The 17301-nt window shown below is 53.5% G+C and overlaps 6 protein-coding genes across 6 annotated transcripts; 3 read left to right on the top strand and 3 right to left on the bottom strand.

The window, feature by feature from the left end:
- Nucleotides 1-273: 273 nt before the first annotated feature.
- Nucleotides 274-780, top strand: J4E83_004871 (uncharacterized protein; the record flags this gene model as incomplete). Its single annotated transcript, XM_049331795.1, has 1 exon — nt 274-780. One exon carries the CDS (start codon nt 274-276, stop codon nt 778-780), a length of 507 nt encoding a protein of 168 aa, XP_049188890.1.
- A 374-nt stretch (nt 781-1154) lies between these two features.
- Nucleotides 1155-1730, bottom strand: J4E83_004870 (uncharacterized protein; the record flags this gene model as incomplete). Its single annotated transcript, XM_049331794.1, has 3 exons — nt 1155-1318; nt 1372-1509; nt 1721-1730. The coding sequence occupies 3 exons, from the start codon at nt 1728-1730 to the stop codon at nt 1155-1157; spliced, it is 312 nt and encodes a 103-aa protein (XP_049188889.1).
- Nucleotides 1731-3046: 1316 nt separating this feature from the next.
- Nucleotides 3047-4224, bottom strand: J4E83_004869 (uncharacterized protein; the record flags this gene model as incomplete). The annotated part of the gene is made up of 2 exons (XM_049331793.1): nt 3047-3946; nt 3997-4224. 2 exons carry the CDS (start codon nt 4222-4224, stop codon nt 3047-3049), a joined length of 1128 nt encoding a protein of 375 aa, XP_049188888.1.
- Nucleotides 4225-4817: 593 nt separating this feature from the next.
- J4E83_004868 (uncharacterized protein) lies at nt 4818-6053 on the top strand (the record flags this gene model as incomplete). The annotated part of the gene is made up of 1 exon (XM_049331792.1): nt 4818-6053. The coding sequence occupies one exon, from the start codon at nt 4818-4820 to the stop codon at nt 6051-6053; it is 1236 nt and encodes a 411-aa protein (XP_049188887.1).
- Nucleotides 6054-6344: 291 nt separating this feature from the next.
- J4E83_004867 (uncharacterized protein) lies at nt 6345-11165 on the bottom strand (the record flags this gene model as incomplete). Its single annotated transcript, XM_049331791.1, has 7 exons — nt 6345-6902; nt 6954-7495; nt 7547-7774; nt 9198-9372; nt 9423-9942; nt 9992-10094; nt 10145-11165. The coding sequence occupies 7 exons, from the start codon at nt 11163-11165 to the stop codon at nt 6345-6347; spliced, it is 3147 nt and encodes a 1048-aa protein (XP_049188886.1).
- A 2118-nt stretch (nt 11166-13283) lies between these two features.
- J4E83_004866 (uncharacterized protein) lies at nt 13284-17139 on the top strand (the record flags this gene model as incomplete). The annotated part of the gene is made up of 3 exons (XM_049331790.1): nt 13284-13416; nt 13504-14071; nt 14121-17139. 3 exons carry the CDS (start codon nt 13284-13286, stop codon nt 17137-17139), a joined length of 3720 nt encoding a protein of 1239 aa, XP_049188885.1.
- Nucleotides 17140-17301: the final 162 nt, after the last annotated feature.

Here is a 17301-nt window from a genome sequence, read left to right as displayed (position 1 = left end):
TTTGCCTTTTCTTCACCTCGAGAGGATTTGTGCTGCGCGTATCAACACCGCCTCAAGGTACCTTTACCTTGCCCTGCGCGCCCAATCTGTATTCAGCTCTTGCTCGCTCAGCATATCATATACACCACGCTCATCTCTACATCCTCACAACAACATTGCGTCAAAATCCCAACAAGTACACTCACGATACACTCAGGTATTCCGCTTCCCACCTCAGTGCCCACTTCAGCTCTTCGATACTGACGGATCTCAGCTACAGCGCACCCAGCCAACATGGCCTTCATCCCCTCTGAGCATGCGTTCCCCATACGAGTAAACGCAGTAGAACGCTTCATCGACACCTCCGCCGCCGAAACCACCTTCTGGGAAGACATCCGAGACGACTTACAGCCCTGGACCCATTGCAACCTCAACCCAGATCTTGCACCCATACGCGAAGGTTTCGGCTGTGAAGTACGCCACTATTACAAGAGTCCATCTGGAGATGTCGAGATATTCCCCGGTGCCCAGGGTGTGATCATGGGAGTGCCTCCGCCGGATTGTGGGCATGCTAGAGGCTATGCAAAGGTCCATGTTCCTGAACTCGACCAGGTCAAGATCGTGCCGATGGTCATACTGCGGGCTGGCAATGTTCACATTGAGGATCGCAAGTTGTACAACGAGATCATCAGTCGCCAAGGTATTCTCGCTTCGAAGAGTCTACAGCCGTTTGACCAGCTTGATGTGGTTACTCAAGCATACCTCTTGGCCCTGGCTGCGACCAACGTGGAGAAGTGGTAGTGGAGCTGACGAGATGGCGGTCAGAGTATGCCAAGGTGGAAGGGGATTTGTCTAGTTAGATACTGTCGAGGATATCAAGCGATAAGCTGTGCTCGAGGTAAAGGCGGCACAACATGAGTCAGCGTCACAAGACAAAACAATTGGACAGCAATGTGCATGAATATGTATGCATTGACTGAAGTAGCCAAATGAAGATCGAAGCTTCATATTGATCAATTCCAAACCACCCATGAACATAACGCCGTGAAGACCGATAGCCGTGACCAGATCATATCCATAAACAATGTGTGACCATGCGGACAGTCCCCGACCAAGAAGCCGCAAGAAGCCGTCGATGCCGGGGGCCGATGTGTCGTGACGAGAAGAGGAGATGTTTAACCACCGAAACCGTAGAGGGTACGGCCCTGGCGCTTGAGGGCGTAGACGACGTCGAGGGAGGTGACGGTCTTGCGCTTGGCGTGCTCAGTGTAGGTGACGGCGTCACGGATAACGCTCTCGAGGAAAGTCTTGAGGACACCACGGGTCTCTTCGTAGATCACTGCGGTCATGTTAGGACTTGTCTGGCGTGGCGACGAGGTTGGGAATGCTTACTGGCTGAAATACGCTTGACACCACCACGGCGCGCGAGACGGCGGATAGCGGGCTTGGTGATACCCTGGATGTTGTCACGAAGAATCTTGCGGTGACGCTTGGCGCCACCCTTTCCAAGACCCTTGCCACCTTTGCCGCCTACATAGGTATGTTAGCATGTTGTCTTATGGTAATGATGTATGCCGCCACGGCATGGTGGTTGTGTATGAGTGTCGTGATGCGCGGTGCATTAGTGGGGCGACGCGTTGAGCCTCAACACCAAGCGCGCCTCACCGCCATGTGCAGCAGCAGCAACAGCGACGACAACGTAGATGCGAGGGTAATGGAAGAGGAACAAAGATGTACTTACGTCCAGTCATGTTGTTGGAAGTTTAGTGGAGATGAAGGTGATGGGTATTGGTATATTACGCGCGTTGGTGCAGCGTAAATGGCGAGGATGAAGATGAAAGCTGGGGGTTGCGAAAAGAGAAGAAAGAAAAGACTCCAAAGACGCGGGTGGGCCGGTTATATAGACGAGGGAGGCGGGCGCGGGTGCCTCCAGATCACACAGTGGCGCTAGGCCCGGTCGGGGCGAGTCAGAACATGAAATCAAAGGCCTTGCGCCTTCACATCTTGGGGAAAATCAAAAGCGTGGAAAGCAGCACTTCCAATTCCCACTGCGCTTGCAGGCGCGCCGGGTTGCTGCTGCTGGTGTCGGCGAAATGGCCCGTGCGGGAACTTCAATCGCGGCCTGCCGACGCGACTGGAACACCAACGTCGGATTGTGATAATCGCCCTGCATGCGGCTACAACGTGCTGCACCCTCTCAAAACATATCGGAAGACGACTGAATATACAAAGAACCTCTTGCAATATCGAACAATGTTTTGCGCGTCTTGTAGCAAATACAGCACGCCTTCTTCACCCCTCGACGCGTTCAGGCTGTGCACACACTACACCAACCACCGCAACAAGCAACTCGCAAAGACGCGTTCAATTCCGGAGATGGTTCTTTTCATTACTCTGTCTGCTCTTGTCTCTTAACAGTTACATGTCATATTTGCCGTTGACTTTCTAGAAACGTCAACCTGAAGCTTTCACCGCCATGTCACAGACTCTTCAACTCTTTCAATATATTGATACTTCAATGAACCAAGACTTGACTTATATCATACCCTTACTTGCTGCTTTCTTAGAAGATTCAGACGGAAATATGGCGTCATATCGGTCGCAACCTATCGTTGAGTGGTCATGTCCCTCTCTTTAGACAGACTTGCTGGTTGCTCATGCGCATGCCTACCAATGCAAACGTATGAGTCACGTAATTCGTATTGCTGCCTGGAGTCACTTTACCCGGCTGCCGTCTAAAGTCTTCAGTGGTCATGTTGGGACGAACCATGGGGCACAAGACGTGTCTATCTACGCTGGGTTTCATCTGCATGGAGAGTGATGCCATTATGGAGCAGCAATGCGATCTATAGAACTTGTGTTGAAGCGTTAGCAATAGATCAAGACTGGCACTCAAAAGTAACATATAATTACTGTCGATGTGAACTAAAAGAGATTCATTGCGAGAGCTAACTAATCAAAACGGGCTATAAACGAGGGGCATGCTACAATCTATCCATCTAATCAGAAGCGTGACATGACCATATCCACTCGCCACTTGTACCGTCTTCCAGGCCTAGAGTAAGCTTTACTTTGTCTCATCGGTCTTCTTGACAGCAGCCTCCTCATCGGCAGCCTCCTCGTAGACAGGAGGAGCATCGTATGCGGGAAGCTCGGCGTACTCCTCCTTCTCTCCGCGCTCCTCCGCCTCTTCCACATCCTCCTCATCCAGAGCAATCGGCTGGTAGCGCTGGCCACGGACCTTGGCAACGGTAATAGCGATGAGACATCCGAGAGCCATGCCGACGAGGTATGTAAGGGTACCAGCGAAGATACCGATGAGGATAGGGACGAAGATGGTGAAGAAGGCGCGACGAGCCATCTTGGCGAAGCCGTGGTGACGGTGTTGACCCATGTGATGAGGGTGGTGGTGCGGGTGAGCCTTGCCAGGGCGGAAGCGGTGCGGGGGCTTTCCAGCCATGCCCTCATGCTCCATGGGGTTGTTGGGACGGGCACCGGCATGGGGTCGCTTGTGGCAGCCGGGCCTAGGCTTGCGCATGCCCTTGATCTGCTCGATGCGGCCGGCCATGATGTTCTTCCACTTGCAGTAAAGCGGCCACTCGTTGCACTCCTTGTCTGATGGTGTGGCTGGGCTACGCTCAGCCTCGTTGAAAGATGCGATCATGAGGCGACCCTCGGAGTTCTTCAGTACGTTGATCTGGAGCGCAGGAGGGTTGACAGCGGTGCCCTCGACCGAGGTGATTTGGAAGGTCATCGGAAGAAGCTCAGTGCCCTCCTCTGAGATAGTCTCTGCGCCGTCGTAGCGGAACTCATAGCCGGTGATTTGCAGACGTAGACCCTCTTTGGTAGACGGATCCACTTGTGTGAGAGTGTAAGGCTGGGGAGGGAAGCCGAACGATGGCGGGTATAGTTGAGCGTTGTTGAGGTTTAAAGCGTCACCATGGGGTCCGACGTCAAAGTCCAGGCGCTGTTGGCTGTTAGCATACAAGGCTGTGAGGCATATAGCCGACTACGTACGAAGGCACTCCCAACATCAGACTTCCACTTGAGTTCTTTTCCATCCAAGGTCGCAACGGCGCATCCAGGGCACTCCAGCGCGACGGATCGCTGGCTGGGGTTGATGGCGAGAGATTCAAAAGCGTGGTCGTCTCCGAGGTCTTCCACGTTCGTCATGGTCGAAGGGATGAGCACGGCGCTGGCGGCCAGCGCCAAATGGGCGAAAACACCCAACTTGCTAGGAGACATCGTGGCTTGTATTCAGGAAATTCCAAAGGTTGAAAGGCGAAGAGGTGTTGCAGAACGAAAGTATCAGGAGGATGAAGGAGGCGGTGCCTCAGCCGTGCATTACGATTGCCGCCGCGTCATCTGTCACGTGAAGGGCCGGACCCTGAAGTTTAGCTGTCAACATGTCGCACGCGTGAAACATTCGCCGAACCAAGCAAAGCAACTAGTGAATCTAGCGACAAGGCAAAGTATACTTCAGGCTTCGGAATGTTAATGTAACATCCTACTGCGCGATGTGTCGGCGGCTTCTGGTATGCCCGGAGGACTGCTTCCTGGGCGCTTACCGGAGCTTCCCCGACGGTCGTTCGTCTGATATCGTCGGAGCCAACGCACAGACCCTGCTTTCGTCTGTAGTTTCTAGCCACTCCTTCAGTCTGTCAATTCAGTACAGATGGGCTTGAGACTCGCAGCGATGCGCGTAAGCGCTGCCAATGTGAGCCCCTCGGCTGAGCTCACTAGGCAGCATCAGCCTAGCTCAATCATCGCAACCTCATAAGACAACACGTCACCTCGTTGTCAGTCCCATCTTCAAACTTACAGTACCGGAAAACACCATGCGACTTATTGACGCTACCACACTTGAGCTGCGGCTCTTCATGGACGAGTCCAAGATACCGCCGTATGCCATTCTATCACACACGTGGGGCGAGGACGAAGTCACTCTGCAGCAGTTTACAGACAAGTCACTGTGGGACGATGCCACCTTCAAAAGCAGCCGTGGCTACTGGAAGATTCTGAAAGCCTGTCAGCAAGCCCTGAGCGATGGTTTATCGCTAGTGTGGGTGGATACTTGCTGTATCGACAAGACGTCTTCTGCAGAGCTGAGCGAAGCAATCAACAGTATGTTCCGGTGGTATGAACAAGCGGCGGAGTGTTACGCCTATCTCGATGATATCAATGTGGGCTCCGAAGCCTGGGCTGACAGCCTCATGTCCAATGACGATAAAGAACAGCTTGCCAGGTCGCGTTGGTTCACTCGAGGATGGACCTTACAAGAATTACTAGCTCCAAAGGAGATACGGTTCTACGGAACAGAATGGAGACATTTTGGCAGGAAGAGCTCGTTGTGTGTCGAACTGGGGCACATCACTGGTATCAACGCAGACGTGCTTTCAGGTATAAGCGACATGAAGGACGAGAGTATCGCAAAGCGAATGAGCTGGATGGCCGGGCGCAATACGACACGAATAGAAGACATGGCATATTCCCTGATGGGCATTTTCGACATCAACATGGAGCAAATGTATGGTGAAGGGAAAAAGGCTTTTGTTCGGCTTCAGGAGGGCATCATGAGGTTTATCGCAGATCAAAGCCTATTCGCATGGGAAGAACCCCTTCCACACTCTCCTAGAACGCCCACCTCGGTATTTGCGAGTCACCCAAGGCAATTCGCCACTTCGAGCGGGATAATCAACCGCAGATTCGACGACGAATTTAGGCTGCCAGAGGACTATTTGTGTACAAACCGCGGCGTCAAGATCAAACTCCGCATCCGAAGACCGACTGGTTCATGGGGCGGACTAGCACGTAGCGAAGAAGATTTCCTGGCCGTGCTCGATTGCCGCTACGAAGACCCGAAATTTGAGAACTGCTGGCCTGCCATCACAATCAGACCGCTCAAAGGGCCCAAAGGACAGTACATTCGTGTTGAAGGCCCAGCAATCCTTCCTGTTGTTTTTGGCGATGTCAGCGACGCCCAGAAGCAAATGGGCGTTATATCTGTTGGCGATATAGACGACGGAGAATGGGTTTATCTTCGGGCAAAGGTTCCTGGCTGGGCTGCCCACTGAACTTCCAAGCAAATTGCAAACTGTTGAATCTCGGAGACGAGAAAGCTGCATTGGATATATAACGATGAAGGTTACGTTCTAAGCGGCACATTTAGCCCGTCGATGACGATATGATTTAAACTAACTAACGAGGAATATGACCAACGCCAGAAAATGCTCAACGCTACATGGTATCTCTCGCTTCCCAAATGTCCCAAGATGAACTGACATCAACAACACAGACCCCAAACAATATCAACCTCCCAAACGCCATGCTAATCATACAATCATGAACCCCAAAACCTTCTATGCTCACATGCGACTAACCTGCACCGGCACCCCCGGATGCATATTAAGCAAATACTGTGGACCAGGCATCGTCCCACCACCATAATGCGTGCGACTCGTATTCCTCACATGTTGCTGCTGCTGCCTCTGTCCATCAGCACCAAACTCTCTACTATCATTCTGCTCCGCACTATGCCCATACGGCATACCTTGCTCCTCCATCTTGCCCAGCATGACCATCTCATCGCTGTCTTCGCCCGTTCCGCGGTTTTGTCGCCTCTCAGCGCGGGAATATGCAGATCCACGTTTCCGGATGCAGGACTGAATGATGAAGATGAAGAGGAATACGGCGATGGATATGGCGGTGTAGATGAGGACGATTGGTCGGGTTTGGCCTGAGAGGTGGAGACCCAGACCGCCGGTTAGGATGAGTAGGGCGAGGGAGGCGGAAGCGAGGGGCGTGTGGAGAGCTTTTTGGAGGCGGGGTAGGTATGGTTTCAGGGATGGGAGGACGCTTGTCAGAAGGAGGGGGAGCAGTGATATAAAGGCGATGATTTGGTGCGGGGTGTTGAAAGCTTTCGACTATGTGTACACATCAGTATGAAGACACAAACGTGAGATTGAATGACTTACGCGGTTGTACTGTGCACTGGTAACTCCTCCCAACACATAACTCACGAGAAGGAAGATCATGATGAGTACGCTGAAGACAACGTGTATCTTGATGTTCTTGAAGAAGGCCACGAGCAGCACGTTGAGTGGCCAAAGTAGGAAGAGCGCTAAGCATCCGATGACTGCGTGTGCGAGGTTCGCTCGGTCGTGGTCTCGGGTCATGTCGCCCACCATGCTGACGCCGTTCAAGGCGTTGCTCTTTGCTGGCACGCCGCCTGGTCCAGTCGCTGTTGCCATGTCCATGGTGAAGTGACCGTAGCGGATGTGGCGTTTGAGGTTTGCAGAGGGCGAGTTGGATTGCAGGTTTTGTCCATGGCCGAAGGCGTAGATCATGGGATGAGCTGTTGCTTCGGTGTCGATAAAGGAGCGGCAGTTGCCACAGCGGGCTCTCAAGATAAGCATGTCGTCGTCGACTCTGGATCCTGGGAGGACGGTAAGGGAGACTGAGGAGTTGAAGGTTGGTTCCGAGGCTTTGGATCCGATGCGTGTGGATATCGTTACATCTGGTACTTGTTAGTATAGTTGTCGTTATTCGAAGTTACGTGGAAGCGTACTGTCGCTCTTTTCATTGGGGTACATGATGAACATCAGACTCCCTTCCATCTTCTCTCCAAACCCAACACCGACCCATGAATACGCCGGGCTGGCGTAGTAGATGAAGACATCGTCCGAGTCATCTGCGATGTTGATAGAAAACTGTGTTTCTGTTCGATCGAGGTAGAAGGTCGAAGCGGTAGTGACGTTCGTTGTTGTGTTTTGGCATGATATGAGCGCTGGGAACACTGCGCAATAAGTTAGCAACGTGCATGCAAAGACAATCAATAGTATGTAGTCCGAACTACTAGAGATGACTTACAAGCCAGCAGCGCAAGTATCACGCCCACTCTCTGCCGTACGTGTATCGCGGCAAACATATCTCAGTACCAAATAACACCCAAAAGCGCGCGCAATAATCGACCGAGCTCTTTCAGTTTCAAGGCAATCAAGTGGAAAAGAACGGAGAGAAGGGGAGAACAGCAAAGCAACACCCAATTAATCCCCTCAAAAGTAAAGTACCACAGCATAAACAAGCCCTAAACCCAACGCCTCCCCCATCGGGGACCTTATACTTTGCATACAAACCTACTCCTACACGCCAAACCCCATGCCTGCCAACACGCCGCACATGAAACAACCACAAACCCGACCCCACCAACCATCGTCCAACCACTCGCCTTGCCGCAACGCCAGCTCAAGAATGTCTTATCTTGGAACAAAGTCGCCTATGACGAGGGCAGCCACTCAGCAGCGCGACGAGCTGGAAATTGAGCTCGTGTGGAGCGGGCGCTTAGGGGACGGACAGGGTTTCGAGCGTGTTCGCGGCGCCGTGTAACAGGCGTGGAAGCGCCCGTACAAGACAGGGGGGACGTGCCAAGCGGGGTAAGCGGCGCCCGCGGGCGTCGTCTGTATTTTTAGCCTTGCAGCGCGAGCGCGCTGTATATAGTACAACTTCGGGGAGAAAGGAACAACGTAATTGGAAATATGTATATGATGTAACGTTGTATTCGATCGTGTTAGTGACCACGATTTCGATGGAAAAGGCAAGGGATTGAATGAACTTGTGGTCTGATCGTGTGTGCACCCTTGCTTTTGCGGCATGCACACAGCCATCACTAAAAGCAGTTCCGACGCCAGACTTCACTAGAATAGGTTTTATCGATAGTTCGCAAACAGATAGATCACAACGTCAACGCCAATAAAGCTCATGAATTTGATTGGTAACCGCAGAAAAAAAGAGAATTATGTACCTCCCCGCCATCCGCCACTTTGATCGATTTCCACATCCGAAAAAGCATCAAAGAAAAACTGCAAAAACCACCTCTTTCTTACTCGCTCCGGGTATGCTAGTCATAATCGTCATAGTCATTAGTGCTACAGGCCGTGTCCTCGTTGCAGGTTGCAGAGATCTTGTGAGTCGTTCGGTGTTAGGTTGAGACTTTCTCCGACAAGCGTGCTGGAAGACCGTGAACGTTGCTCGGAGGTGGCGAGACATTTCTAAACACGCTGGCCTCATCGAAGGATTCGCCTGCCGAAACAAACGATGCAGATTGTCGCGGACTCAACAATGGTGTAAGACTTCGCTGAAGGGCTCCAGAATCTCCAACCCGCAGCTCCGGCGTCAGATGAAAGCTGTACGAGGGTCCTCGTCCACGTTCAGAATCTAACGGTATCGGCTGCGACGGCTGTCGAACGATACTTCGTGCTCGTAGAAACGGTCGTCGTAGGCTGAGGCTGGGCGGGAGTCGTGGATAGACTTGCGCTCAATCTCGATTTCCCGAATGCGGCTCTTGCGCTTACGACGGATCTCGTCAGAAATCTCCACGAGGTGCAGAACATCCTCCTGTATGAATGTCAGTATACTGCACCTTGTACAAGGCACCACAAACTTACGTATCGCAGGTACTCCATGACGTAGAAAAAGTCGTCGGTCTCCTCGCATGAGTAGCCGCACGAGTCGATAGCTTCGCGGAGGACCAAGTCCTTTGTAATTTCGGTCCACATGTCCTTCTTCTTTTGCTTCACCGATCCCTGGTTGTAAATGTCAGTGGTATGTTCATCGTCGCCGCTGATGAACTTTGATCTGCGAACGCCGTTGTAGCGCTGCCAGGTGATTTCTTGGGCAGCACCACCGATGCCATCCATGCGCACACGACTGGTGCCGGGTGGCACGTCGATGATGGACCAGTCTTTGGTAACTCCGTTCCAAGCTTCACCAGGGTAGGCTCGCTCGAGTGCTTTGCGGTTGTAGAACTCGGCTTCCAAATCAAAGTCCATATCGGGCATGGGGGCTGTGTGCACACGCCCTGGGGGGCTAAACGACCGCTCGCGGTGACGTACCTGGTCGCGGTTGAAGTTGATATCAATATCGAGCTCCTCGAAGTTGCTCCTTCCACGTCCACGGCTGTGGCTCCTGGCGAAATGTTAGGCTGTGTGTAATGGCATGTGAAGTGACTACTCACTCTCGTCGGTTGATCTCGATCTCGAGGGTCTCGTTTAGTGGAGGGGGAGGAGACGGGGGCGCCGGTGGGGGAGGCGGTGTTGGCGTGCGGGCCCTGACGACACCTGTACGACTGTCAGTATTGAACCTGGATTGTGTTAGCCACAACACTTACCATGGTCGATGTGTCGGTGATGTGTGATGATCTCCTGGATGATCGGGGGACGGATCTCTGGCTCAGGAGCTGGCGCTGGGGGTGGAGGAGGCGGAGATGGAGAGGGCGAAGGAGTGGGTGCTCGCTCCTCCTTGCGGCGGATGATGATCTCGTCTCTTATGACTTCGCGGTTGTTCTGAGGAGGAGACTCTGCGCGTGGACGGCGGATGACAAACTCCTCGCGCTCCCTAGCGATCAGATCGCCGCGGTTGCGCGATGGGGGAGGGAGACTCCTCTCGCGGTTTCTAATCGTCAAAGAGCTCCTCTCTCTGCTGGTGTCCCTGCCATCGCGACTGAATTCTCGGCGGTTTGCGCGGAGCTCGAAGTTACCGTCACGCTCCTGGAAGCGGATAGAGCCTCGTTCAGCAGAGACGTCCCTGCCGTGGCGGCTAACTTCGCTGCGAGAGGCGTGGAAGTCGATGTCGTTTCCACCGCGGCCCCTGAAGCGCACATCGTCGTCGTCCACCTGACGCGGGGCGGGTCGGCTGACAGATCTCACAGGGGGGCCATCGCCACGGCGGAAGATGATGTCGTCGCGCTCTGGGGGGCCACGAGACTGCTCGCGGCGCTTGATGGTAATGTCCGTCTCGTCAATGTCGTCTGCTCGTCCGCGGCGCGTCGGGGCCTCGCTGTGACGGATACTGATGTCGTCCCGCTCCATGCCCCGCATAGCAGAGGGCGGAGGCGGGGGACGGCTCCGGGTAGAGCGCACATCGTCGTCGAACCCGCCGCGGCTGCTGCGGGGTCCTGCTCGCGAATAGTTGTCCTCATCGCGGCTCCTCAGAACCATGGGGCCAGCCGTCGGGCGGTTGTAGTCCTCGCGGAAGAAGTCGGGGGCACTGCGCCTGGGGTCCGGGCCAGTGCCGCGGCGCAGCTCGAGGTCAAGCTCCTCGTAGTTGCGATCGCTGCGGTTTCCATTGCGGTAGAAGTCGCGCTCTCGCTCCTCATAGAGCTCAGCGGTTGGGTAGCGTCGCGACGACATTGTGCGGCTAAGCGACAAGTGAGCGACGGGCGGGGGGTGTGGTGGTGGGGTGACGTGCCGCTCTCACAGGAGACGGCGGATGGGCTGGAAGAAGGAACACGGGCAAGTTGGTACGGGAAGGGGAAGAGGGATGGTTATCAAGGTAAGCAGAAGAATGGACTTGTGCCGTGGCCTGACGTTATCGAGAAGGCTGGCCCAGTTGACTCCCCGGCGAGAGTAGTGGGGTTGGTAGCAGGACCAAGGTCGGGCGCTGTCTCGCTCTTTTGCAATGACGTAACCTCCATGCTGCACTAAACCACCCACCCTGATCACCAGCATCCTTCCTGCCCAATGGCCGCCAAAGCCGCTGCACCTCTGGCCCAGTTCGCAGCAGCAGAGCAGAAGCAGTCGCCTGCACGCCGACTGCCCGTCGCTGCGAGCGCATGGCTGCGAAAATTTAGACATCTGTCTTCTGTCATGTGTCACTCGGCACGTTCACAGCCATCGCTCCCACGAGGCGTTCTGGGGCTGCTTGTGTCAGTCTCACCAGAGCACCGCCCCAGGTGGAAACGCGCCGATTGACCCTGGGGGCCTTCAACCAGATTCCAAGGTCGGAGTCAGGTACAGTTCGGGCGCCACATGGAGTCGCTACCTGACCGAACGACAGCCGCGCGAACTCTCTTACCACACGGAACTTGGACCCATCGAGACAGCCTGATCGGCGCACTCGAGGTCCCGTCGTTGGTGAATCTCACCAGATCTTCGTGCCCAACAGCGTACGACGGCGCGAGGCGACCCGCCTGCACCTCATGCTGATCTCGGCGTGAACTTCATCTCTTGGACATCCCTTCACATTAAACTTCACTCCCATAACGTGTCAGACTTCGATGAACTGCTGACTTGATTCTCGTGCGCTGCCCCCGGCACAATCCCTCTCTCGCCCAGCATCCCATGCAAGATGACGTTGTTCGGGCAGACTACCTTGGACTGCAATTTCCCCAGGTAGCGATGGCATTCCAAGACACTCTGGTAGTAACCAATAAGCAGAAATACTTTTGCGCGACTTACGAGGTCGTGGTCGGTGGCATGTTGCGAGATATGGCGAGAGCAAGCCCTGGACAGCCCTGCGAGTCGGACCATGTGGCATGTGAGCACGCCCTACGTCATTGCGAAGCTTCTTGAAGTAGTCCAGGCCTCATACACTCGTTTGTATTTTTCGCTGTTCCTAACGCTCAGGAGATAGAAACATAGCCCTGGAGTCCCAGAGACTCAAGCTTGGAGGCTGCACTAGACATCGTTGTACCTCCAGCCTGGTGCGGCAGGTGCGGCGCGACGGTTACGCTAACATGCGAACTTCCACAAACCTGAGCTCGTCGGTCACCTTCTACCACTACACCTCTACGCGTGCTCCTCTATGCGCTTTCTGTTCTGCATTTCTCTCGGTATCTGTCTCTCACATGCGGGGTTCCTCCTTGTTTCTTCATCAAGGGTGCAGCCGTAGAGTTCCTCCATCTTCATTCCCACTGAGTTTGCTACGAGCCCCGTATATACGATTAAATGGATTCGCTCACAAAACCCGCGATGTTTTCGATTTGTATTGATAGATGTAGTCATGCTGCCGAGAATCACAGGCCAGCACGACGTACGACTGGCTTTTCTAGTTGTAAACCCCGAATATTACCCTAAAGGTTTTCAGTAATTTTCGTCTCTATCCAAAGCATTAGCCAGTCATATCGTAGTTTCCACAGTATACTTGATGTTTTCCAACCAGTCTTTAAGATCGCACGTCTTTCTACAGTCCAGGTTCTCAGCATGGTTATACAGCGCTGCTTTCCCGCTTATCGGTAGCATCACCTCTGAATCCACAGTTGCTTGTCCTCACTCATCTCGCAATCGCGCTTGCTTCGAGTTTTGTGTATTTTGGAGCGTTGCTTGATTGGGTGAGCGATTCGTTTGCCGTGGCTAGACCGCACCTTCCTCACGTTCACCGGCGACTGCATGTTTACATCTCACCGCGCGAGCTTCACGTCGCAGGCCACAACAACATAGCTCTCCAGGGCTGCGTCTTCAGCCATCGTCTATCACTTCATATCTCAGCACGTATTGCATCCACTCGTTGACGAACAATCACGATCAAACATGGGGCGAGGCGGTCGTCTCAGGTCAAAGCGAGCCAACCAATGGGCAACCGGCAGCACGGCTTCTCACAGAAACCCGCAAGCACCGCAAAACAACAATGCGTACGCAACTCTGGAAACATTGGAGTATGAAGGTAAGTCTTGTCTCGCATCCTGTTTCGCGGCAGCAACACCAGCTCCGCATACGTCTTCCCGAGAGCTCTTATCTCCGCTTTTACTAGAAATCGAAATGAACAACGCTAAAATCAAATTAGATCAAGAAGTGAATGCCGACCTTGCGGAGCGGTTCCGAGGCATGCCTTCCAGCTTTTCCGAACCCAATTACATCCCCCACGACGAAATTCCCAGGTCCGGACGGCCCAGGCCCAACAACGACATACGGGAGTACTTCGAGCTAGCCAAGCTACAAGTCGCTGGTGGGACATGGCTAGGCAAGCCCGAGATCCCTAGTCCATCGGAAATATTACGGCCAGAATCTGACATCAAGAACGGCAACGAGACACTCATTGAGGTTGACGAAACCATTCGCCCACACAAGCCAGAAGGTGCATACAAGGACGAAGAAGAATATCTGGGAACCAAGTACGACATCCTACGAGAGGATGCAGTCCGATCACTCCGCGAGATCATTGGCGAGGTTCGTGCAGAACCTTTCAAGGATGAGGCGGAATACAGCGACCAGAGTATTGGAATCTACGATCCCGTCTATATCACATCACTGGTATTTTCTCCGCGAGGACTCGCAACGCGTGTTGCCTTCTCACTCAGCCGAGTCAAGAAGCATATTCGGTAAGCCATGGCATGCGTTCTACTGCTGGGTACTGGCTAACAAATGCAGATGGGAGCAGTCCAAGAGATTGATAACTGGAACCCTTGTTGCCTTGTCGCCTACCGACGATGCCTTTCAAACCCAATGCGTTCTTGCCGTAGTCGCAGCGCGCCCCATATCTGCGCTAGAGCAAAATCCGCCTGAGATCGATCTCTTCTTCGCGCGTCCGGAGGATCAAGAGATAGATCCAATGCGCAAATGGATCATGGTGGAGTGTCGGAGCAGCTTCTTCGAAGCCAGCAGACATACTCTACTTGCTCTTCAGCACCTCATGAGAGAGCCGTTCCCGCTGTCGAAGTATCTGGTGCATGTCCAACAGGAGGTTGAGCCTCCACGTTACATCAAGCATAACCCTTTCGTCAATCTAAGCTCCCTTGTCAGCATGGAGGAGAGCACAGCATACGAAAACATTAACGTATTGGAGGATTGGCCTACCATGTCCTCGCACACCCTCGACAATTCTCAGAGCAAGGCTTTGAAACGGATGTTGACAAGCGAGTTGGCTATTGTGCAAGGCCCCCCGGGAACAGGAAAGACATTCGTGTCTGTCGTGGCACTGCAGATCGCCCGCGATAACCTGCGCAGAGATGACGCCCCTATCATTGTTTCTGCACAGACAAACCACGCTCTCGATCAGCTGCTCAGACATACATCACAGTTCGAGCCCAACTACATTCGACTGGGAGGAAGGAGTAAGGACAAGGAGATCAAGAAGCGGACTTTGTATGAAGTCCGCCAGGATCTACCCCAGCAAAAACAGCCAGGCAGTCAGAAGATTCAAGCTACTATCGCACTGAGGAAGCTGACGGTTCAGTGTCAGCTGTTACTGGCACCTCTGGAAGCTAACAAAGGACCTCTCGATCATAAAGTCTTGCAGAGTCTGGGGTTGATGACCAAGGAGCAGGCCGAATCGCTCGAAATGGACTCACAGTATACTATGGGGGGTTCATCGACCGACAGTCCAGGAATATTGATGGAGCAATGGCTTGGAAGATGTCTGACTCCGTGCGATCGTCCGATTGGGCCAGACCAGTTCGACTGGGGATACGAAGAAGAAGACCTGGAGGTCGAGCAATTGAAGGAACTCGAGGCAGAAGCCGTGGCTCAGGATGACGACGATATCGAAGCTCTCCATGGACAAGTGGTATTGCTACGTGACAACTACAAAGGCACTGGAGCGTCGCTGAACAATGCCGATATTGCGAACATCTTGCGGAAGACGGATGATCTGACGATGATCCCCGTTACCCAGCGCGGCACCATCTACAACTACTTCAAGCGAAGCGCCAAGAAGCTGATTGCTACTGAAATCCGCAAGATTGCTAAAGGCTATCAAGAAGCAGTCTTTCAACGTAAGGTAGGCATGTGGGAAGAAGACGTGCGGGTTCTCAGCAAAGCACGCATCATCGGCTGCACTACGACTGGTCTAGCAAAGTACCGCGCTCTACTTTGCGCTCTTCGGCCACGCATCTGTATCGTCGAGGAAGCGGCCGAGACACTGGAGGCACCTGTCACTGCTGCTTGTTTTCCAAGCATGGAACATCTTATCCTGGTCGGCGATCATCAACAGCTGCGACCGCACACCCAAGTACGTGCATTCGAAGACGAGCCATACTTCTTGAATCTGTCATTGTTCGAGCGTCTAGTCTGGAATAACGTCGCTTTCGAGACACTTACACGACAACGTCGTATGATTCCAGAGATCCGACGTCTCTTGTACCCCATCTACCAGGATACGCTCAAGGATCACAAGAGCGTGAAAAATCTCGATAATCGTCCCCCAGTCGAGGGCATGGGCGGCAACAACAGCTTCTTCTTCTGCCATGAGTGGCAAGAGTCCCGCGACGCCAACATGTCGGCCGTAAACGCAGCTGAGGCAAAGATGATCGTTCAGTTCTTCGACTACCTAGTCCTCAACGGTGTAGATGCCACCAAGATCACCATCTTGACCTTTTACAATGGCCAACGCAAGCAGATCCTCCGAGACATAAGGGCGCATCCGAATCTGCGAATGTACCCCGGCATCCAGGTTGTCACAGTGGACAGCTACCAGGGCGAGGAAAACGACATCGTGCTTCTTTCTTTGGTGCGGTCGAATCACAAGCACTCCATTGGCTTCCTGAGCTCTGAAAACCGAGCTTGTGTCGCGCTTTCTCGAGCGAAGCGTGGCTTCTACATCTTCGGGAACGCAGAGCTTCTAGCCTGCGAGAGTGGTACGTGGGCTTCTGTGGTTGATATCATGTTCAAAAACAAGAAGTCCAAGCCAGCTACAGGTCAAGAGCGACGCGTGGGTTATCAGTTCCCGCTGAAATGCCGCAACCACGGACGCAAAATATGGTGCGAAGTGCCCGAAGATTTCGATCTCATCAAAGGTGGCTGCGACATCAAGTGCGAAGGCTCTTTGCCGTGTGGTCATCGCTGCCCGTACCCATGTCACCCCTTCGAGCACGACATGATCAACTGCACACAGAAGTGCTCCAAGCGGGTCGAGGCCTGTGGTCATCCTTGCGTCGCGGAGTGCTGCGATCCTTGCAAGTGCCACATGTGTGAGCGGCGCAGTGGAGGCGTCAAATCAACGCTGAAACCAGCAAACGGGGCAACGTCGTTTCGTGGAGCCCGGCCAAACACGCGAAGCTTGATGCTCGAAGACACGCTGCCTGCGACCTCTAGACGTGCTGTGCGTTCCGACACACCCACTGCACGCATGACGACTCCGGGGCTATCGGACTGCAGTACCATGCAGTGGGATGTATACGCTAATGGCGGTGGTGTCCAGGAAGATGACGCGCGAGCCTTTGCAAAGATGAAAGCAGAGGAGGCCGAATACCACGCCCGTAGGGCATCCACACCCCAGACTGGCGTTTCCGCTTCAGACGGCAGGCTTATCGAGATGTCGCCAGTGAAAGCAGGACTCGTGTCCAAGAACACAAACCTGCTCCTGGAACTCGACTTTGAGCCAGAGCATAACCAACAGACGAGCCGGGCGCATGCGAGTGCTGCAAATGCCTCTTTCAATCTGCTCGATTGAACGACTCATGGTAAAGAAGCCGCCACGAGTACATTTCCAAACATTTAGCTAACTCTTCATTAGTAGGTATCCTCTTAGGTACCACACGTAGGGGGAGTACTTTAGACGTTATGGCAGCTTAGAAGAAGGGGTTGCTGTCTTGCTGTACTACCTTCGTGCTAA

Source organism: Alternaria metachromatica (genome assembly GCF_023757995.1).
Source record: "Alternaria metachromatica strain BMP 0045 chromosome Unknown scaffold_9, whole genome shotgun sequence".
NCBI classification, from domain to species: Eukaryota; Fungi; Ascomycota; class Dothideomycetes; order Pleosporales; family Pleosporaceae; genus Alternaria; species Alternaria metachromatica.
This window is presented reverse-complemented; position numbering and strand designations above follow the sequence as displayed.